Raw genomic sequence first — 21,826 nt, forward strand, 5'->3', positions numbered from 1 at the left:
GTCTGTGAAGGTGTTTCTCACAGAGATTAGCCCTTGAATTTGGAGACTGAATAAAGAACACCCTCACCAATGCAGCTGAACATCATCAAACCAACTGAGGGCCTGAACAGAACAGAAAGGCAGACGAAGGGGGAATTTGCTCCTTGCCTATGCTGGGACGTCCATCTTCTCCTGACCTCAGACATCAGGGCTCCTGGTTCGCAGGCCTTGGCCTTGGACAGGGACTTACACCATTGCCAGCTTGCAAATGGCAGATCATGAGACTTCGCAGCCCCCACAATCACGAGCCCATTCGTACAACAAATCTCCTCATCTCTAAGTATATATACATGAACAGAGGCCTATGGCGATACGCGAGCTCATACATACATACGTGTGTGTATATATGTATCTCCTACCGGTTCTGTTTCTCTAGAGAATCTTGACTAATACAACCACTAAGGAAACGTTCCAAGTTAGAGGGAAATAAAGAGACGTGACAACCAAACTCAGTATGTATTCCCACTGAGTCTTACACTAGGAAAAAAAATGGTCATTAAGGTCTTCATTGGGACCTTAACTGGTCAAATAAGAATAACACCTTTCGATTATAGTATTATAGCAATACTACTATTCTGATTTTGACTACGGTACTATGGCTACAGAAAAGAATGCCCCAAAAGCCTACAAGAGTTTTTAGGGGTTAGGGCGCACCAGTATACAACTTGCTTTCAGATGGTTCTCAGGAAGAAAGGGAGAGATTTTTCTTGAGAAAAATGATAAAGCAAATGTGGTTAAATGTTAACAAGAGGGAATCTGGGTGTCGGGCTTGCAATTCTGTGTAGTATTCTAGGAACTTCTCTGTAAATTTGAAATTATTTAAAAAAATTAAAGCTGTAAGGAAAAAACCGTGAACGCTACCTGGTCGTCTGCGCCCGTCTTTGTGGCTGCAGTCAGGAAGAGGCCGTGAGCCAGGACTTCCCCAGGCCTCAAGCGCCGGGGGGCAAAAGCGGCGTCCACACCAGCCTGCCCCAGGAGCCGTCCAAGACTCGTGCTCCCCGCACGGGCGCAGGGCAGCCGCTGACTCAGCACCTCCCGGCGCCCGCCCACCTGCCCGGCCCTCGGATCGGCCGCGGGTGCAGGGACTTCCCGCCCTTCCCAGCGGGGCGCTCGTGCAGCTCGAGGCTCTGCCGCGGTCACAGGTGTGAGGGCCTCGCCTCCAGGTGACCCCGGGCAGGCCCGTGGCACCTCACCCCAGGTGTCCCTCTCGCAAGTGCATATTCTTTAAAGACAAAAATCTTGGCCTCAGATGGCTAATAATGTCCGCTGCCACCCACGCCCAGTGTTGTAACAGTGGGCCCACTTTCCTCTTAACTTGGGGTCCTGGAATCAGGTAGGGGGACTCACAGCCAGAGAGGGAAGTTGGGAGCTCCCTGTGAAGGCAGAGTAAAAGTAAAAGCATCTTCTTCAAAGCCTTAATATTTCTTCAATGTCTTTGACAACCTAGCGTTTGTGGTCCAGGTGCTGTTAATAGCGAGTTTCCAAGCTGGGGATGTGGAAACCTTGGCCAATACCAGCTGGCCACGCCCCCTGGGGTGGGGGAGGATTGGTCCTGGGCTTTCCCATTGTCAATTAGTAGGAAATTGCACATAAATGTGTCCTGGACTTAAAAAGCCTCTTCTGATCTACAGCGTCCTGCNGAAGGAACACCAGGAGACAGACAGAGGTGGTGGGCTACGCCAAAGGTACGCTCCTTCTGCCACTTGCCAGGTTACATTTTCTGATGAAAGCGGATTCATAGGATGAAACCACCGTATTTGAATTTTTAGGTGAAAATGGTGGGTTGCACAAATAATGGACTGAGGTGCTTGCTAAACCATGGTGAGTGTGATTATGGTTGCTCTTGCGAGTTTCCTCATTCCTGTGTAGACAAGGGAGATTATTTCCACTGTCTGGCATAGCACCTGGGTCGTGGTCGGTGCTTGGTAAATCTCTCAATGACTTCATAATGCCCTGCACATCCCTCTCCCATCACCTGTAAATTGGGAGGTAATTTTGCCTATGTTGGCACTGCCATCGTTCTTTCAAATGATATTTTGTAAAAGTACGCTCTTTCTGTTTGTGGAAGCAGTGCTGAGGTTCCCAATGATCTCAAATGCTGAGCAGTGAAAGGAGACTGAATAACCCAATTACGATCTGTCTTTACTCTGTATTCATGGAATCTGATTATCATTACCCCTTAACCCAAACAAAATGAAAGGATTCCATAATGAAAAGGATGAAGGAAACATGACTGTTTATTTCCATTGAGCAGACAGGCAGATCAAGCAAATTGAAGACAGTCGAACACATGACCAACAACATAGTGGGAGAGGATAAACGGATTTTTAATGATTTGCAGCAACCACATTTATTCCCTCCTGTTACTAGAGAGAAATATGTCTTCAGATAACCAGTGGTCAGCAGATGAGGAAGAAGGCCAACTCTCCCGACTGCTCAGGAAATCTAGGGACTCCCCCTTTGTCCCCGTAGGTAAGTACAAGCCTTGACTGGACACCGGGGAACTCTTTGTAATAATGCTTTACCCAGTATCTTTGAGGAATGAGATGTTTTATATCATTGAATTTTTCATGTTAAGTGAAGCGAACCCCCTCTAAAGTGAGTTAAACTTTCAGAACAGTTTCTAGTATATGGCAAATCCCCAGTAAATGTTAGCTATTAATATTATGAAGCTTCAAATCTTGTTTATTTAAGTCCCCTTCATTCCAGGTCCATCTCAAATGACTGATTCCCAGCCACGCTAACTGGAATAGAGTGAATGAACTTTAACACTTTTGTGATGACTCAAGGTCATCAGCAGCATGGGCTCATTATACTGGAAGTCTGTTAGCGACGGAGATGCGTTATGTCTCTCTGTCCTCTCACTCCAACCCTTAAGTTCTCGTGTCTGGTATTTGCAGGTTTTTCTGTCGCTTCCATTACTGTTGAGTGCAATCAAAACCTGCCTCTAGCATTCGGTGGCACCAGAAGCTAGATACACAAGTTTCACGAACTGTGAGTCACTTCCGAGTCAAGCAGCTCTGAACGAAAGCCTAGGCCCCCTGCCTCCCTGCCTGTCTGTGCACTGGAGAGCACGGACTTCGTGATGCTTGTGTCCCGGGGCCCTTTTTGCAGGTTTCCCAATGTGTTCCAGATGTGGAGGCTGATGGTTAAGTAAACTGTAGATTAAAGAAGTGTGATTATAATTAGACCTGGAGTCTTAGCCTCTTTATCCTTTCCCAACACAGACTTAATATGTTTACATTTAGAACAAATACTCTGTATCTGGACTTTAAAAGACCCCACAAAATCTAAGCACATAAGCACAAAATATTATGTTTTAAAACTGAAGCTTTCTCTTTCTTCTTTTGGATGCGTAAGCTAATCTAAGCATTATTATATACTGCAGCCTTGACTCTTTCCTGGTGTTCATTTGGTCTGGAAACTATTAAAATAGCTTATTTAAATGAGACTTACATTATGTAAGTGTAATTTACGTAAGTGATTAATTCCTTAAGACCTTCCCAACAGGCATGTCGTTAGGTTTTCATTGTCACTGCCAATCTAGCAACTTCATAAATGTCATTATTTGCATATCAAAAAGAATCAAAATTTTACTTTATAGTAATATGCTGTTTAGAAGTCTAATTTAATTTGATTAAAACTTGATAATAGGGGCGCCTGGGTGGCGCAGTCGTTAAGCGTCTGCCTTCGGCTCAGGGCGTGATCCCAGAGTCCTGGGATCGAGCCCCACATCAGGCTCCTCCACTAGGAGCCTGCTTCTTCCTCTCCCACTCCCCCTGCCTGTGTTCCCTCTCTCGCTGGCTGTCTCTCTCTGTCAAATAAATAAATAAAATCTTTAAAACAAAACAAAACAACAACTTGATAATAACACCCATAAAAAATGGGAGCAAATAATGTTATAGTGATTAATTCAATTCATCTTCCTTAGCATTTTTAACTAGAAAAAAACTCAAGAACTTGACGCCACTTGTACAGACAGACCACTGTCATGAACAGAGATTAATCAGTGTGGCTATCATAAATCAAATTATTTTTCCAGAGACATTTAAGGTGATTAAAGTAGAAAGATAAAAGTGTTTCTAGCTAAATTCAATTATATACAAACTACAGTGACACTATATGGAAAACAGTAAATGTTCTGACTTTAATCTCCAAAGGAAACAAAACAATTTAACTAAGAACAGAGCCTTGATTTGATAAGGGAAGAGAATCAAGTTTTTGCTAGAAAATAAATGATAAAATTTGAATATTGTTGAATAGTTTAGCTATTGTTATTTTAATAATATCTACGATGTATTTCCTGCTGCAGGAAATTTATAAAACATTTTTATTTATTAAACAACTTCCATCATTATAATCTATTTATATTGTTTAATATTGTCTTATGATCACTGTTAAGGTCTGTGCATACATTACATATATACTGAAACTCTGTTGATAATTTGTTTTTGCTCCTTTCACTTAACATTTTCATATGTATATTTCTGTGTTTTAGAACTTCCTATACTTCACAACTTTTTTCATAGCTCTGGCAGTGTTTCCTCTCTTTGGGCCATTTCAGTTTGTTGTTCAGTTTTTGTTGCTGTTTTTCAGTTTTTCCTCATACGTAGTGTAGCCATAAATATCTCTGTCAACTTCTTGATGTTTCTTTTGCTTAATTCCTTGGAATATGAATTTCCAGGGCAGGAAGGATGTTCAGTTTAATACCACTTACTATATATTTCCAGAGTTCGTGAGATGTGGCTAAACTTACAGAGCTTTCAGCATTGCACCTGCTTGTCAATGTGCCTACCACTGTTTTATTACTATTTGTTTTTTGCTGTTTTTGTCATTTTAATTTTTATTTCACTTGCTAATCAGCCTATAAAATATACGTGTAAATGCAATTACTCTCTTACTTCCATCTATTAAATGGATTCTGGGGGTGCCTGGGTGGCTCAGTCGTTAAGCGTCTGCCTTCGGCTCAGGGCATGATCCCGGCGTTCTGGGACCGAGCCCCACATCAGGCTCCTCCGCTGGGAGCCTGCTTCTTCCTCTCCCACTCCCCCTGCTTGTGTTCCCTCTCTCACTGGTTGCCTCTCACTCTGTCAAATAAATAAAATCTTTAAAAAAAATTTAAAAAAAAATAAATGGATTCTGAAAGAATATATCCTCACCCACCCAGAGACACACATGTGCCAACATAAATAATCCAAACTTGCTATCCTACATAAATATCAATTGCATGTCTATATATTAGCAACAAACATATGGAAACTGAAATTAAAAACATAACACTATTCACAATCACTCCAAAGAAAATGAAATGCTTAGATATATGCGTAACAAAACATGTATACAATCTGTATGCTGAAAATTACAAAATGTTAATGAAAGAAATCAGAAAGGACCCAAATAAATGTAAAGACTACATGTGGTATTGTGTCCAAGGATTGCAAGACCAAATATATAGTAAAGAAGAATATAAATACAAAGAATATATGTCAGTTCTCCCCAAACTGACCTACAGGTTTCATGTAATTCCTATCTAAATCCCAGCAAGGTTTTGTAGATAAGACATGCTTATTCTAAAATTTACATGTGAAGGCAGAAGTCCTAAAATAATCTTAAAGGAAAAAAAAAAGGATAAATTGGGAGAAATCACTGTATCTGATATTGAGGCCTACTATATGGCTATGGTAATCAAGACAGTGTAGTGTTGCTGGAGGGATAAATACATAATCAACAAGATAGAAGAGAGAACCCCAAAAATAGACCCATGCTTTTATCATGCAAGGATTTCTCTATTCTTATGTCAAAATATGGCATTTTGTCCTCATCATTTTCTCTAAAGTCTACTTTACCTTCTTTTAGATGTTATAAATATGCTATTCTGTTTTCTTCTAGTTTTTACTGATATTTTTGTGTTTGCATTTAAATCTAACCCATGCAGATTTTTTTGTACGGTTTGCTGTGAGATACAAATCCAAATTAGTTCACCATACCAAAAAATTGTACTGATGGTATTTATTAAGTAACTATTCCTTTATGTTATTTGGTTATTTTGATTTGTCATGAATTTGTTCTCACAGTGTTTTAAATCTCTTTCTAGAATCTTTCCTATTCAGTTGGTCAGTTTTCTGTCTTAGAGCCAATTACAGGATCTTGGTTGTCACAGCAGTATATTCACCCCTTGACATTTGTGGGGAATATAGAAATATTCGTGTGTGCTTCTGGAGTTTTCTAGAGTCACAGATCTTTCTGGAGTCACATATTTCTTGTGAAAATATTCATACCTTTTCATCTCATTAAAACTTAAATATCTCATTTCTTAGAAGATCAAAATTTTTATCACCTTACTAGGTTAACTCCTTATTTGATAACAAGTAGAGAGGAGGAAAGCCAAACATTTGAAAGCTATGGATGCTGGGATGTTTGGTTGGTTTGCTCACTGGCTTAGTGACTTGCCTCAAATAAAAGCCTTTCAGCATGCACAATAGAAGATTTTGCCTCAGGAACATTAGAAATTACTATACTACATGATTCAGGTTTTTCTGGGAAGAGTCAAAACCGTGTATATTGAATCCACATTTGTTAAGGGTCTATTTTAAAATCTGGCGGATCAGGGGCACTTGGCTCAGGTCATGGTCCCAGGGTCCTGGGTTTGAGCCAGCCCTGCATTGGGCTCCCTGCTCAGTGGGGAGCCTGCTTCTCCCTCTGCTGCTCCCCCTGCTTGTGCTCTCTCGCTCTCTCTGTCAAATAAATAAAATCTTAAAAAAATCAAATCAAATCAAATCAAATCCAGCAGGGTTCTTCTTAAAGTATTCTTGGGTGTCTGGCCTGCTTATCTTCCAAGTACTGATCCTTTGGACAGTCTTCTGTAAAGCTCTCTAAATCTTGGGGATTCTAGCCTACTATTTACATAACCTCTGTTTTTTTTAATTCACAGGAATAGCAGGTTTTATGACTGTGGTGTCCTATGGTCTTTACAAGTTAAAGTACAGAAAAGATCAGAAAATGTCCATCCATCTTATTCACATGAGAGTTGCTGCCCAAGGATTTGTTGTAGGAGCTGTGACTCTAGGTAACCTGCTTAATTCCTATCTTGTGTTCAGCTGTCTTTAAGAATATTTTAATTTATTTTAGAAAATGAATACTGGGTCAAGGTGATATAATGGAGGAGGAATGGTAAGAAAGACAGAGAACTTCACTTGGTTGAAGTTACTTCCCCATAAGAGGCTTTAATTTCTTGGTATTTTAAGCACTGAAAGAAAAAAACCGCAGACGAAAGGTACAAACTTCCAGTGATAAAATAAGTAAGTCCTGGGGAACCTGGGTAGCTCAATCCATTGAGCGTCCAACTCTTGATTTTGGCTCAGGTCATGATCTCAGGGTCATGGGATCGAGCCCCGCATTGGGCTCCACACTCAGTGGGGAGTCTGCTTGTCCCTCACCCTTCTCCCACCCCGGCTCTTGCATGCACTCTCTCTTTCTCTCTCTCAAACAGATAAATTGAATCTTTAAAAAAAATAAATAATGAAAAATAAAGTAAGTCCTGTGAATATAATGTACAGCATGGTGACTACACTTAATATACTGTCTGGTATATCTGAAAGTTGCTAAGAGAGTAGATCTTCAAAGTTCTCATCACAAGAAAAAAACTTCTGTAACTATGCATGGTTACAGACGTTAACTGACTTACTGTGGTGATCACTACGGTATATGCAAATAATGAATCACTTTTGTACATCTGAAACAAATATAATGTTGTAGGTCAATTATACCTAAAAAATTTTAAAAAGGTAGAGAACTAGGTTATGGGTTCTGTTATCTTGCATAGTGAAAGGAGCAGTGAACGGTTTGTACCCTATGGAGCCCAACTAAAGCAGTGGTTCTAGATTCCAGCCTTTATCGCTCACCTAAGTCATAGCTCCCAGCCTACGTGAACAGCAGATATAATTATTAATGTAGTTTTAACTGGGAAGAATATATTCTTAGAGCCCACAAGTCTCAACATCTGTTCTCCTTTTATTCCCAGTCTGAGCAATAGGCAAACCTTTTTTAATTAGCCCATAAATTAAGCGATATTTAACACAGTCGAATCCAAAGAACAGGTGTCAAATTATCTGGTTAATTTCAGTTATATCAATAGCTAAACCAGATAGTTCTAACAAGAAGTCCACTTCGGGACCTTAGTTATCTAAAACTTTCTTTTTGTGCACATTAGTGAGAACAAGTCACAATGCTCTTAGTTCTCCTTCATGCTGTGCAGAGTTGAGTCAGCCTAAGAGGAGGTCTAGGATTACGGAATGATGGGTGTGGGGCTTGCGTATAGGGAGTTATATGGTAATTACCTTATTACCATGAGCTGTGAAATGCAGGTGTTGAACAAAATACAAGAAACTTCACTACAGAATCACAATGCTCATTTTCATCATTTAGCGAACATCTCCTGAGCACTTGCCATGTGCAAGGCCTGTGCCAGTCTAGAGATACAAAGATAAGACTCAGTCCCTACCCTCAAAGAGGCTAGTCTCCTTAGGGAGAACGACCAAGAACAGAAGGAGACAGTATAAAATCGCAGATACCATGCCAGAGATAGCACAGTTGCTCTGGGAGCACAAGCACAAAGGAGGGGCCTCTAACTAGCGCCCAGAGTCCAGGGGAGGCTTCTCTAAGGATGGAAACTATGTGAGCCAAGCATGTGGAGGAATTAGCTAGGCAGAGAAGGAGATCGCGATTCGAGACAGAGGAAAAAACAAAGACACAGAAGCATGGCACATTGTGGAACTCGACGTAGCTTGGTGTGGTGAGTGAAGCAGTCAGTGTTCGATGAGAGAAGCAGAGCTACCAGCAGTAATATATAAGAGACTTACTATAGGCATTTGGAATTACGTAACTGTGAGGCTCTCACCTACGTATCAGCAGTTGGGGCCTGCAGTGGGCCGGGCAAGCACTTAGAATGAAAAAGTAGATGTAAAGTGAGAGAAGCAAGAAAAATCTGGAACCTGCAAGGATGAGCTGGGAACACACAGGATGGACCGTTTGGAACCCTTGTGGATTTCTCACCATCTATATGCCTCTAAATTCGATGATGGGAGTGACAGAGGGAAAAAATGATGCCCTTCATTGGAGCTAAACATGGACCTGGCCAAGGAGTCAGAAAAGGTGAAGGAGGAAATGTGACAGAAGCCACAGCAGTTGTACTCCTAGTTGTTGCCCTGTGCCAACAAAGGGGACCAGCAGATAAGCAAAAATATGTTTCAGCAGTGCCTTCCAAGCATAAAATGAATTTGGCTGCTGCTTTACTTCTGCCTTCTAAATCTTATGCAAAATGTCCCTTTTGACGGCACTGGAGGAGATAATGCTAAGTGAAATAAGCAGAGAAAGACAATTATCATACGATTTCTCTCATCTATGGAACATAAGAACTGGGAAGATTGGTAGAAGAAAGGGATAAAGAAAGGGGGGGTAATCAGAAGGGGGAATGAAGCATGAGAGACTATGGACTCTGAGAAACAAACTGGGGGCCTCAGGGGGGGGTGGGGGAATGGGATAGACCGGTGATGGGTAGTAAGGAGGGCACGTATTGCATGGTGCATTGGGTGTTATACGCAACTAATGAATCATCGAACTTTACATCGGAAGTTAGTATGGTGACTAACATAATATAATAAAAAAAATTTTTAAATGTCCCTTTTGCAATAACTCAGGGAATAAAAGGAAAGGAATTCTGGAAAATGTAGTTATAATTTAGCTAAGCTGACACAATACAAATTCACCATTGTCTACCCCTTGTCAACCTGGCATCCATCTACACCTCTTTCAATACACTTAATTTTGAAATAAAGACAATGGCAAAGTCAACCATAAATGTATAACCAAAAACATGTTAATTCTCTCCCAAAAGAGAATACAAAATCCGCTTATCCTTCTTTGAGTGGCGTTGATTTGTCTTTGAGCAGAGTCACATTTCCCTTTGATATCCTGTAAGCTAAATCCTGAAATATAAGGATAATTAATACTTCTTACATGAGACAGTAGATAAATGGAAGTGGCAAATAGGAAAAAAAAAGGTTAATGTATACACAAATGTATTCAAATCAAAATAAGGAAGAAATAGTCCTAGCTATCAGACTGTTTCTACAACTGGTCAGATGGTCATGGTTGGTGTTATCACCATGTTCGAGCCATTTCATACTCCCTTTCCTTCAGTAAGCACCTTGGCTATTAAAGGTTATTTGATTGGCATGGTGACCCATACCTTCATTCCTAAATGGTCTGGGTCATTAGCCATCCTGCTTGTATTGGGTATAGTTTTCCATTGTCTTTAATCACAGGATATGGGAGTACTAAAAAATACCCCAGAAGATACACATTCCAGACACACAGCTTTGTATAGTAGTGACCTAATTTCCCCTTGATAGATCAGATCTATATAATGGACTAACGTGATGTCCTGTGGAATGGAGAGATGATGACGGTCCCTGCAGACTAGATTACAGTGTAGGCTGGAGACTTCAGGCAGTCCTGAGACTGAATAGTGAAAGTATACTTTTGACCCTACCAGGTGAAAACACACTGCTTCTGAGAGTCTTTATTAAAAGGTATACAGGAACAAACAAACAAACAAATCAACCAGATTAATAGCTGCAAACCAAATAGCAAATATGTTTGTACCAACATGCTCTAGCCATGGAACCACAGCTGAATGGCAGCTGCAGTCAGAGTGATCACCTGATTCAGTTTATAGAAATCCACTATCATTCTCCAAAATCCATGTCTTCCCGACAAAGAGGCAAACTGAATGCGTATGTGGTGGGAATCACCACCCTAGCATCTTGAAAGTCCTTGATGATGGCACTAATCTCTACAATCCATCTGGGAAGGTAGTATTGCTTTGGTTTACTCTATTGGTAGATAGAAGCAAGTAGAATGGCTTACAGTTGGCTTTCCCGACCATAACAGCCCTTACACCACAGGTCAGGGAAGTGATGTGAGGATTCTGACAGTTGCTGGGTTTGTCCATTCCAATTACACATTCCAGAACTGGGGAAATAATTCAGGGACCCACCAGGCCAACTGACTACCTGACCTCCATAAACTCCTAGCTTGACTGGTAGACCACCCTAATTTTCAAGGCATTGGTATCAATTCAGAACCAATATTTAATAATCTCCCACAAATGTGATTATTTGCCCTTCCTCGTGCCCAGGCACCTTGGTGAACGGTCGGTCACAGATCCCTTTAGGAAAGGCTAGATGGAGTATTTACAGTATTTATATTTTTGGCTGTGTAACAGGGTCTTTTCTTAAGGAGATCTGACCTCTCCTTTATTCAAGGGACTCGGGTCTGTGAAGTGACTCAAATCTGGGACTTGGTTAGGACATGGCTGTCTACTGTGATGATTCAGCTGAGACTTCTACTCACCAAACCTAGAGCTTTTCTGCTTGTATGCTGCCCATCTCTTTTATCTCCAGGGACACCATAATCGATTAGCCAATGCCAAAGATCTTTGTGGCTTAGACTATCCTGATTACTGTTTAGTCTTTGCTGCCCATTACAGTAATCATGCTTTCCTCATGTTTGTCAATTAAGTGATGCCACTTGACCCCTGCCACTCAGGATCCCACCATCTCTACTGAATTCAGGGAGCCTAGCAATTCCCACTGTCATTTCTGGCTTACAGAAGACAGTCACCACGGAACTCTCTTCGAGGATGCCAGGGACTCCCTTCACAAATGTATTTCTCACAGCCCTGGTGAAGGAAATAGATATATTTAGGGGGTGAGTGAGCAGCATAAATCACTTGAACATTCCAATCTCCCTAAGCCTTTGGATGCCTTCCGTAACGGCAGGGTCTCTCCACCTCCGCGCTGCTGACTTCTGGACGGGATGTTCCCTGTTGTGGAGGGCTGTCCTGTGCTTTACCAGACGTTCAGTAGCATCCCCAGCAGCTACGCAGCAGACGCAGATAGCACCCACCCACCTCCAATGTGACAACCAAAAATGCCTCCAGACATTGCCAGATTTCCCTGGGGAACAAAATTGCCCCCGTAAAGAATGACTGCCAGTACAGAATCCCTGCTGTACCCTGGACGTACACCAAGAAAGCTCTGGCATTTCAACTTCATTTAGTGGAGATTTCCTTTTGGTCCAAGTTTTAGTCATTCGCAGGAAGGAGTGGAAAGGAGTCTCAGTCAGATACAGGGGTTCAAGGACCTTGTTTCACAGAAACCTGCCCATAGGTCCCCCATCCCAATTTTCAGGATCCCACTCTTTCCAAAGCAATGCCCTAACTTGGACATAAGAGACTTTGTGAGGTCGGGGATTTTATTATTGTTGTGGGTAGCCACTAACAGGATTAGTTCCTGTGTATGTTTTTCAAAAATGTCAGCCTCATAGCTACGGGAGCTGAGTTTCTTTCTGGAAAGTCATAAGGCTTTCAGGTCCCTCACAGGACCTGGATTAAGGAATTGAAAGCCCTGAGCCCATCATTTTGTTTTCCCAAGTTCTCCAGCACACTTGGAAGGAACCAACCTAATTATACTCCTTATTTCCACTAAATGTTCTATGACAGTAAATACCTGATCACCCAAAGCCTGTTTTCTGTAGGCATCTAATTAAGGTTACCTATAGGTGACAATCTAAAGAAATGTTTTACTACTGCATGCCATGGACTGCTAGCATCCTCTTTACTACTGAAAAAAAAATAGCCATTAATATCTTTAAATCTAATCAGATCAGAGAACCAATTCCAGATGACCCAGAACCAATTCAGAGAACCTACCTTCATGGTTATGTTCCTCTAGAAGCTTCGGATACCAAACTTTGTATCTTTGTTTCTCACAAAGAGTGAGAAACTCGAGTCACTTACTGACTCCAACTTTGATCATGGCGTGACCTGTAGGAGAAGCTGGACCCTCTATCATGAAGCTCATCCCCTGGCCTAGGAGCTGAAGAAGCTCAAGGGGGAGATCCAGAAGGAGCTGAGGGATCTGTGGCTCTGACTGCTGCCCAGCAATGGCGAGGTGAGCCAGCAGGTAAACAACATGCCCAAGTGCAACAGCGCCTGGCACCTTGCACCAAGCCTTCCAAGTGTAAAAAGACCATAGCAGCTGCTGCTTCAACTTCCACCTTCAAATCTCAAGCAAAATGTCTCTTATGAGCCAAGCTAACCCAGAAATACGCAGGGACAGGAATTCTGCAAAAAAACAGTGACAGCATAGCTACACTGATAGAAAACAATCCCTGGGGGGCGCCTGGGTGGCACAGCGGTTAAAGCGTCTGCCTTCGGCTCAGGGCATGATCCCGGCGTTACGGGATCGAGCCCCACATCAGGCTCCTCCGCTATGAGCCTGTTTCTTCCTCTCCCACTCCCCCTGCTTGTGTTCCCTCTCTCACTGGCTGTCTCTATCTCTGTCAAATAAATAAATAAAATCTTTAAAAAAAAAAAAAAGAAAGAAAACAATCCCCGGTAGATGTATACAGCTGCAAGCTGAGGTGTCAACAAGATGACACGAGTCAGCGGAAGACTTCAACAGGGGACTAACGTAGTCAGGATGGCAGCTGAGAAAGATGCCTCTTCACACAGGCGATATGAAACTGTTTCAACAGAGGGTCACAACCGGAAAAGTCAGAACAGTGGTTATCTATGGAGAGGAGTGGGAGATATGGTCAGAGAGGGAAACCTAGGGGCTTCCAGGATGCTTGCCCCATCCTATTTCTTGACTTGCAATTCCAGGCAATTCACTCTACACCTGTCTGTTAATCTGGTCGTTTAGGTTGTGTCTACCATTTCCCATGCATATTATATTTCACTATGAGGAAAAAGAAAATGGTTAGTGGGGGTTTATAGAGCAGGGGTGAGAACAAAGGCAGAGAAGTCAATTAGATGATGAACTAGGTCTGAATTAAAGCAGTAATAATGAAAATGGAGAGGACGTGGATTCTAGAAATGTTCAGGACTCAGCAACTAAGTGATTAGGAGAAGGAAGGAAGGAGGAATCAAGGATGATTCCTAGGTTTCTGGTTTGGGCAACCAGATAAAAGGTGTGCCTTCACTAATATAAAGAATGAAGAAGAACAGGGTTGGTGCGAGGATAAGTGCATATTGGACAAAACAGTAACAGCTAATAGTTAATGTGTTTATGATGTGCAAGCCATTCTGCTTTATATATCACACTATCTCATTTAATCTTTTTTGGTAGGTAAACTTTATTATTAAGTTTTTATTTTCATTCCAGTATAGTTAACATATAGTGTGATGTTAGTTTCAGGTATACACTACAGTGATTTAATCTTAATAAATACCACCTTCACACCACCTGGTGTGCACTTCAGTACCGATGCCAACCGTCTGCAGCTCACCTTAGATGCCACAGGTTTACGCACATGGTTCCCAGAGACTGCGGTTACTGCACACACCAGCCACGAGGGGGCGCCCAGGCCACCTGCACTTCTGACCAACTGGCTACAAATTCAGGGGTTCCCAAGACTCCCTCAGGTTTGATATTTCACTAGAACTTATGAACTTAGGAAAGATCTATACGTATGACTACAGTTTTATTATAAAGTATATAAGTCAAGACCGGGCAATTTGAGACATATAGGGTAAGGTCTGGGAGGGTCCCAAACTCTAAAGCTCTATACCCTTTCCCTACGGAATCAGGGCATGCCACCCCTCCAGCACATCAGTGTGTCTACCAACCAAGCAACTCAACTGAGCTTCAGCCTCCAGAGGTTTTACTGTGGCTTCATTATGTAGGCATGATTGAATCACTGGCCCCACGACAGAGCTCAATCTCCAGTCCTACTCCCCTCCCTGGAGGTCTAAAGAGCCTGGAGGTCTAAGAACCCTCTGATCATACGGTTGGTCTTTCTGGCATGACTAGCCACATCCTGAAGTTATCTAGGAGCCTAGCATGGGTAACCCCATTAACAGAAATTCGGTATAATCCAAGGGGGATACTCCTCTATCTGGGAAAATTTTAAGATTTTATTTATTTGACAGAGAGAAAGAAAGAACACACACAAGCAGGGGGAGTGGCAGACAGAGTAAGAGAGGGAAGCAGGCTCCCCACTGAGCAAGGAGCCTGAGGCAGGGCTCCATCCCAGGACCCTGGACTCATGACCTGAGCCAGAGGCAGACGCTCAGCCAACTGAGCCACCCAGGCGCCCCTCTCTAGCTGGGAAATTCCAAGCATTTTAGAAGCTGTATGCCAGGAACTCCGGACAAAGACCAAAGTCTCTCTCAACAATACCGTAAGAGGTAAGTGCTGTTATAATCCCATTTCCAGATAAGGAAACCGAGGCTTAAAGAGGAAAAAAACTTCTCGCTCACAATGGCATGGGCTATCTACTCCAGAGCCGGAACCCTTAATTTTATATTATACTGACTGAGGTGCCTATGGCAGATGTCTCCAAATCAGAGTACTCATACCCTAGGAGATGTATACGGAGATCCATGGGTATGCAGGAAGAAACTATTTTTATCTTTTTTTTTTTTTTGGTGGGCAGCAATGCGAAGTTTATTGAGCGATAGTAAAGTTTATTGAGTGAGAGTACAAAAGCTTCTGAAGAGGGGGCAGACCCAAGAGGGCTACCCGAAAAAAAATTTTTTTTAAGATTTTTATTTATTTATTCATTTGACAGAGATAGAGACAGCCAGCGAGAGAGGGAACACAAGCAGGGGGAGTGGGAGAGGAAGAAGCAGGCTCATAGCAGAAGAGCCTGATGTGGGGCTCGATCCCATAACGCTAGGATCATGCCCTGAGCCGAAGGCAGACGCTTAACCACTGTGCCACCCAGGCGCCCCCGAAAATATTTTTATCTTGAAAACAGAAAAGCTTTCCTCATAGGTAGACCAGCCATAGTACATTTCTATTGTTTATAAATAAATGAACACTTTGAGGGGCATGTTCAACTTATTTATTTATGCACAATTTAAGTGTCTGGCCGCCACCTATCTATGTATGTGGAAATTTCACATATGGTATAACGAATATATGGGTCTCACATTCAGAAGAGAGATCTTACTTGCTTACCAGTGAAGCAAGAGGTGTGAATGAGGTGAGAAAAGAGTTGAGATCAGAACTCCAGGGAACACCAACATTTAAGAGGTAGGCAAGAGGTAAGAATTATCTTTGTCTAGTAAGCACAGGGAAATGAGTTCTGCAATTCTCTCTGCATCTGAGAATGTTTCTATAGATACCACAGGGCATCAAGTACACATGTTTTTGCCTTGGGTTTTATACATCGGTGAGTTATACTACTATTGCGTTAGAAAACTGCAGACAGTGCCTCACCTGGCGGCAGTGTGCAGACGAGAATAACAACTTTACCCACCCTTTACTCTCTGCGCACTCTTGAAGATACTAACAAGCAGCGTCAGAAAAAAAAAAGCAGAAGGAAAGGAAGTAAAGGATTTAGTTTAGACAATCGACTAGATAGCTGGTGTCTGGATAACTGATATGGTGGGGGCGGGGGGGAGGTGAGCGGACTCTATTAACTCGCTCTGTGAACACATGCTGACATTCCTACACGTCAGTGAAAACAACTCTAGCCCTCAGGCTCTTTCCCTTGACTACTTACCCTTTCTGCACAGCCCTAGGACTTCACCCTTACGGAAGACCTGCATCAATCTCTCTGCCTAGCTCACAGCTAATTTAACCACTAGGCTGTAAACCTCTAGAAGCAAGGATTCGATCCCTTCACCTGTTTCCCTCGAGACACTGAACACAAGTAGGCACTGCAGACAGGTGTGCTAGGTTGAGATGTTTATTATTTCTATCTTATTATCTAGCCGAATCTCCCCACTCTCCCTCTCCATCAATATGTTAACATTCAAATTCTAGGGCGGCATAGTAACAGTATAAATTTGGATTTAGGTTTATATTGCTCTTAAAGGGCTCTAACGTTTTTAGGTTTGTTTGTCTGGAGCCACTTACATGATCCAAGCCAAAAGTTAATAAGATGGAAGGCATTTGTTTTTAAATTGAGGGATAGGGGGGCGCCTGGGTGGCACAGCGGTTAAGCGTCTGCCTTCGGCTCAGGGTGTGATCCTGGCGTTCTGGGATCGAGCCCCACATCAGGCTTCTCCACTGGGAGCCTGCTTCTTCCTCTCCCACTCCCCCTGCTTGTGTTCCCTCTCTCGCTGGCTGTCTCTATCTCTGTCGAATAAATAAATTTTAAAAAATCTTTAAAAAATAAAATAAAATAAATTGAGGGATAGTTTTGGAAGAACACAAATGTAAGAAATTCAGTGCTTGTTTTCCACAAATACCGTATTGATATATGTCTTTTTGTTTCTAGGTGTTCTTTATTCTATGTATAAGGATTACGTCAGACCTCGATTCTTCAGTGGGTCCAAAAAATGAAGCTACGTATAAGACAAGAAGGCTTCTGAACACTATTTATTATGAAGAATAAATTTTCAATATGTAGCAAATTATACTGCAGAAGAATGAGACAGGATTCTCATAGCCTTGTATAGTAAGTCTCAATTGTTTACAAAGTTAATTTCCAAATCAACAATCACAGTCAACTTAAAAATATCCTTGTTGTCTTTCAGAACCTAGGACATGATTTTCTGACTTTCAGAATTTTCATTTTCTTGTTAGTGGCAAAAAATAATCTATATTATGCCAAACCAATCTGAAAATTAGAAATTATATAGTGGCTACAGAAAAGTTATCTATATCCATACTAAATGTGATGCTCGAGTCATCACTTAATTCTCTCCATACAGGACAAGGTAATTAGAGCTTTTATAAATTCCTTTAGAGAATGGGAAACAATTATAAGAGGAGAATGGTCATGCTGTTATTTAAATTTGGTTTACCGCTGTGCACCTTACTCTAATCTAAAAACTTGACTATTTTGCCACAAACATAAATGTTTAACAGTCAACTATATCTGTGTACTCATTTCTATACGTCTTGAAATTATTTCTAGGAAAACAAAGGTAAATTGCTAAAAAAAAAAAAAAAAAAATCCCTTTCCCCCAGATGGCAATTGTGGGTATGAAAGGAATTAGTCTCATGCTATTGCCAATCTAGTAATGACACTAGTAATGACACTAGAAAACACAGAAACCAAAGCAGACATTAAATGTTAACTGTGCCTGTGACCTCAGACTCCTCTATAACTGCCCTAAGCTTCTAAAAAATTAACTAGACTTGGTTGAAGTCCTAACTGTTGTGACTCAGATTTACTCCCCTTAGACTCCAAGCCTGGGAAAAAAACAAATGAAAAAACATTCACTGAAATAAAATCAAGCATGTACTATAAAATGACCTGTGGTGGCGATTTCCTTTTCCTTGATGTCTCCTCTAGCGGAGGGTTAATTTGACAGAAGGTGAAGTCTAGTATTTGGAAGAGGAAAAGATGTAAGAATATCTGAAAATCTGTCTGCATTCCCGATATTAACCCACTGTTCTGTGTATTATATATACTTTTCTCCATTGGCACAGGTAATAATTTTTAAAATTGTCATATACCTATCACGAGGCTCTTCTAGGGCCAACAACAAGTATACAGATTTTGGTCAACACTGTCCTCTTCAGAAAATAGGCAAGGAAAGAATCCAACTACTTTATTCCACTAAATAGTCCAGCAGCTGGACCTACTATGTTCCATGGAGGTCAGGGAAATTGAGAACAGCTGGCATAGAAATGTCATCCTTCAAGTTGATTACATAATGAAAAGATATTTCTAATCAGGCTACTGGGAAGATTCTACTCTCTAAGTATACACTCTGCATTAAAAATAGACTTAAGGGGGCGCCTGGGTGGCTCAGTTAGTTAAGCGTCTGTCTTAGGCTCAGGTCATGATCCCAGGGTCCTGGGATGGAGCACTGAGTTAGGTTCCCTGCTCTTGGGGAGTTTGCTTCTCTCTCTCCCACTCCCCCTGCTTGTGCTCGCTCTCTCACTCTCTGTCAAATAAATAAATAAAATCTAAAAAAAAAAAAAAGGAAAAGAAAAGAAATCCAGATTTGTAAATCATAAATTAGAGAATAAGTGTTCTTAACTTAGAAAAGAAGTGTACCCAAGACTCACTCTTTAGAAATCACTCTTCTCTATTGGTTTTAGCATGACTCAGGTTATCAAATTTTTTGATTACAGGAGTTATATGACCTGAGGGTATACTTATAAACTTTTGTGAACTGTAATCTCTTCCTAGTAACATATAGCTAAAGGAGAGAGATAAGTGACAGAATCCCCCAAGTACTTAGTGTCTGTTTAACCAAGCACCTCATCTTTTTAGGAGTGGCAAAACAGGATTTTTTAACTTTTTTTTTTCTTTCTCCTAACACTCTCTAGTAATAAAACTGAGAAATTTAATTGCCCAGGAAGGGAGAAAAATCCAAATTGGTACATCTAGCATTGTTCTCTGTGTATAAAGAGTCTAAAATACTGACACTCATTTTAAAAATCTCTTTTTCAAGTGAAAACTGTTCATTGATGCTAACTCAGTTTCATTTTTAAGATCGGAAGGATGCTAATGTTCGTTGTAAGGATGCTACACTTACCAGAAGTTTCGAGGGCCCCTGACGTAGAAATGAGAGAATTTTAAAGTATCTTCTTAGAAAACTCGCCGCTTAGAGGGCCAAGTCTTTATAAATGAAGATGAGCACTGTCTGGGTTTAACAAAAGAAAAGTCTTACTGAAAATCCCTAAATTTTAAAATAAGACAGATCAGATATTTACCTTTTAAGCTGAAAGAGGAAAATGATTCTCAAAGTCATACAAAAGCCGCAGTGTTTGCAAACGCAATGCCTCTGTGGCTGGAAGGAAATGAAGGAGTTGTGCCGCCCCGCGGAAGCGTCCACGAAGATGGACAGCGGCCATTCATCCCAGCCAACTGTGATTCCATGCAGGAACGTGAGCCGTGCTGAAAATCTTCTTTCACTCAGATAATTATGCAAAAGCTTTCAATTTTTAAGTATTAATTTTTTTATTACAAAAATCATAAGGGAAAAGTCCCAGTGAAGAAAAGGGGTCAAAAAGGTCTATAACCCACATGTAGGCAGGCGGTTTATGACATAAGAACTAGTTGTCCAAGTCCTAGTCTAGTTCTAATCTCATATTACTTGGTATAAATATCTTAAAATAAAATGCTTAGCATTCAGGGAAATTCAACATTAGAAATATTAGCCATTCCCGGAAATAGACTTTGGACCCAGAAATGGTGTTTGGAGTTTTAATGGGAAAAATGGGAAGAAAAGACATGGTAGGACTCTACAAACATTAGAAAGAAAACAAACACCTCCAACATCTTCTGTTGGAACTTTACAAAATTAAATGTTAGAAGTTTCTTCTTTTATACCTAAAACCTGAAGGCTAGAATGGGCTGAGTTACCATGTCACATGGAAAACTGATCATTGGTTAGAGCACGGTTTCTGAATCTTATTACAAGGTATTAAGCTCTTTGGAAAATACCATCATACCTCTGACAAGATTTCAAGAAAAGCAACAGAGAGAATTGTAATTACAAAGCATGCCAATAACCAGGACCAAATATGACTGCTTGCAAAGAGGAAATGTTTTCCTTAGAAATGATGTGCTGGTATGAAGGAGTCGCTAAGGGTCTGGTCGATGAAAACCGACGTGGAATTTAACTGGCCATAGTCAAGTATCACTTTAAAAGGTAAGTTAATTTGACCAGATCATTCTGAAGAAGAGCATTACTCCCTCTCCTTTCTCACTTGGGACCCAGATAAAATAAGCATCTGATTTACCTGAATACTATCTTTAAAAAAATAAGACAGGCCTATCAATTTTATATAACCTTAAAACTCTACCCAAACTGATATGTTCAGGTTTACATAAATATATACACATATATATTTTTTTAAAATACCAGAAGTCAAGACACAAGCCCATAGGGGTGTGTGGCCATGACAGGCCAATCATTTAACTCTGGCTATTGTAGGACTGTTGAGATGGGTGGGTCTCTGTCCTACACTTAGAGCGGTCAGCTTTTAATGCCCTTCCCATGAGGAAATCTTTGCCTTTTGTTCAAAACATCTGAACAAAACTCACCTCTGAACTAACAGAGATATGTTAACAGGACACCTGGCACAAAAGGATTAAGGCAAAGGGGTTCTTATATAGTCTCAGGCTGTCGGTCATCTAGACACAAGTGAGTCAGCATCCACGGTGCTCAGGAGGTAGAGTTCAGGCTGAGCTGTCAATCCCAGACGGTACTAAGGACGAGAAAACGGAAAAGGGTTAGACTGATTTCCAAGTATTTATTTATTTATTTATTTTTAAAGATTTTATTTATTTGACAGAAAGAGCACAAGCAGGGGGAGTGGCAGGCAGAGGGAGAAGCAGGCTCCCCGCTGAGAAGGGAGCCCCTTGTGGGACTTGATCCCAGGACCCTGGGACCACGACACTGAGCCACCCAGGTGCCCCCTGATTTGCAAGTATTTAAATACTGTAACTGGCATGTGAGGGACCTATCATCAGCACATCAACAGAGGCCTTTTTTCAGTACTGCTATATTGATTTTTATTTCAGAAAAGAAATGGCTTACAGATACATGAATGGTCTATGGCACATGAAATAATAGCTCGGAGCTGAAACAGTTAAGAACTGAGATAGTACCAAATGCCCTCAGCCAAGTTTGCACTGTGACTATTCTTGTGACACACTTGGCTCTTTTTTTTTTTTTAAAGATTTTATTTATTTGACAGAGCGAGAGCACAAGCAGGGGGAGGGGCAGAGGGAGAGGGAGAAGCAGACTCCCCGCTGAGCAGGAAGCCCAGACTCCAACTCCTCCAGCTCGGACTCTGGGGCT

The 21,826-nt window shown here is 41.3% G+C and overlaps 2 protein-coding genes across 5 annotated transcripts in view; one reads left to right on the top strand and one right to left on the bottom strand.

The window, feature by feature from the left end:
* Positions 1-1,675: 1,675 nt before the first annotated feature.
* HIGD1C (HIG1 hypoxia inducible domain family member 1C) lies at positions 1,676-17,399 on the top strand. 2 transcript variants are annotated; one of them, XM_040642454.1, is made up of 4 exons: positions 1,676-1,724; positions 2,410-2,511; positions 6,971-7,105; positions 17,335-17,399. In XM_040642454.1, exons 2-4 carry the CDS (start codon positions 2,418-2,420, stop codon positions 17,397-17,399), a joined length of 294 nt encoding a protein of 97 aa, XP_040498388.1. In that variant the 5' UTR covers positions 1,676-1,724; positions 2,410-2,417. The 2 variants fall into 2 exon arrangements, with proteins under 2 accessions (XP_040498388.1, XP_040498387.1); XM_040642453.1 differs by lacking the exon at positions 1,676-1,724 and having other exon boundaries at positions 2,268-2,511.
* Positions 17,400-17,420: 21 nt separating this feature from the next.
* The window catches only part of SLC11A2 (solute carrier family 11 member 2), a 36,372-nt gene continuing 31,966 nt past the window's right edge, over positions 17,421-21,826 (bottom strand). For all 3 annotated transcript variants that reach the window (XM_040642452.1, XM_040642451.1, XM_040642450.1), the window contains one exon: positions 17,421-21,230. In XM_040642452.1, coding sequence (XP_040498386.1) covers positions 21,153-21,230 — 78 coding nt within the window. In that variant the 3' untranslated portion in view covers positions 17,421-21,152. The remainder of the gene's footprint in view (positions 21,231-21,826) is intronic.

The sequence above is a fragment of the Ursus maritimus genome, unplaced genomic scaffold (assembly GCF_017311325.1).
Source record: "Ursus maritimus isolate PB19 unplaced genomic scaffold, ASM1731132v1 scaffold_26, whole genome shotgun sequence".
Classification (NCBI taxonomy): domain Eukaryota; kingdom Metazoa; phylum Chordata; class Mammalia; order Carnivora; family Ursidae; genus Ursus; species Ursus maritimus.

What these genes read in the sequence shown, in the direction of transcription:
- HIGD1C (XM_040642453.1), top strand. Translation starts at nt 2,370, where the DNA reads ATGATTTGCAGCAACCACATTTATTCCCTCCTGTTACTAGAGAGAAAT. An exon ending in CTCCCCCTTTGTCCCCGTAG is followed by an intron (nt 2,512 to 6,970) that starts GTAAGTACAAGC and finishes TTTAATTCACAG; the next exon opens with GAATAGCAGGTTTTATGACT. An exon ending in TGTAGGAGCTGTGACTCTAG is followed by an intron (nt 7,106 to 17,334) that starts GTAACCTGCTTA and finishes TTTTGTTTCTAG; the next exon opens with GTGTTCTTTATTCTATGTAT.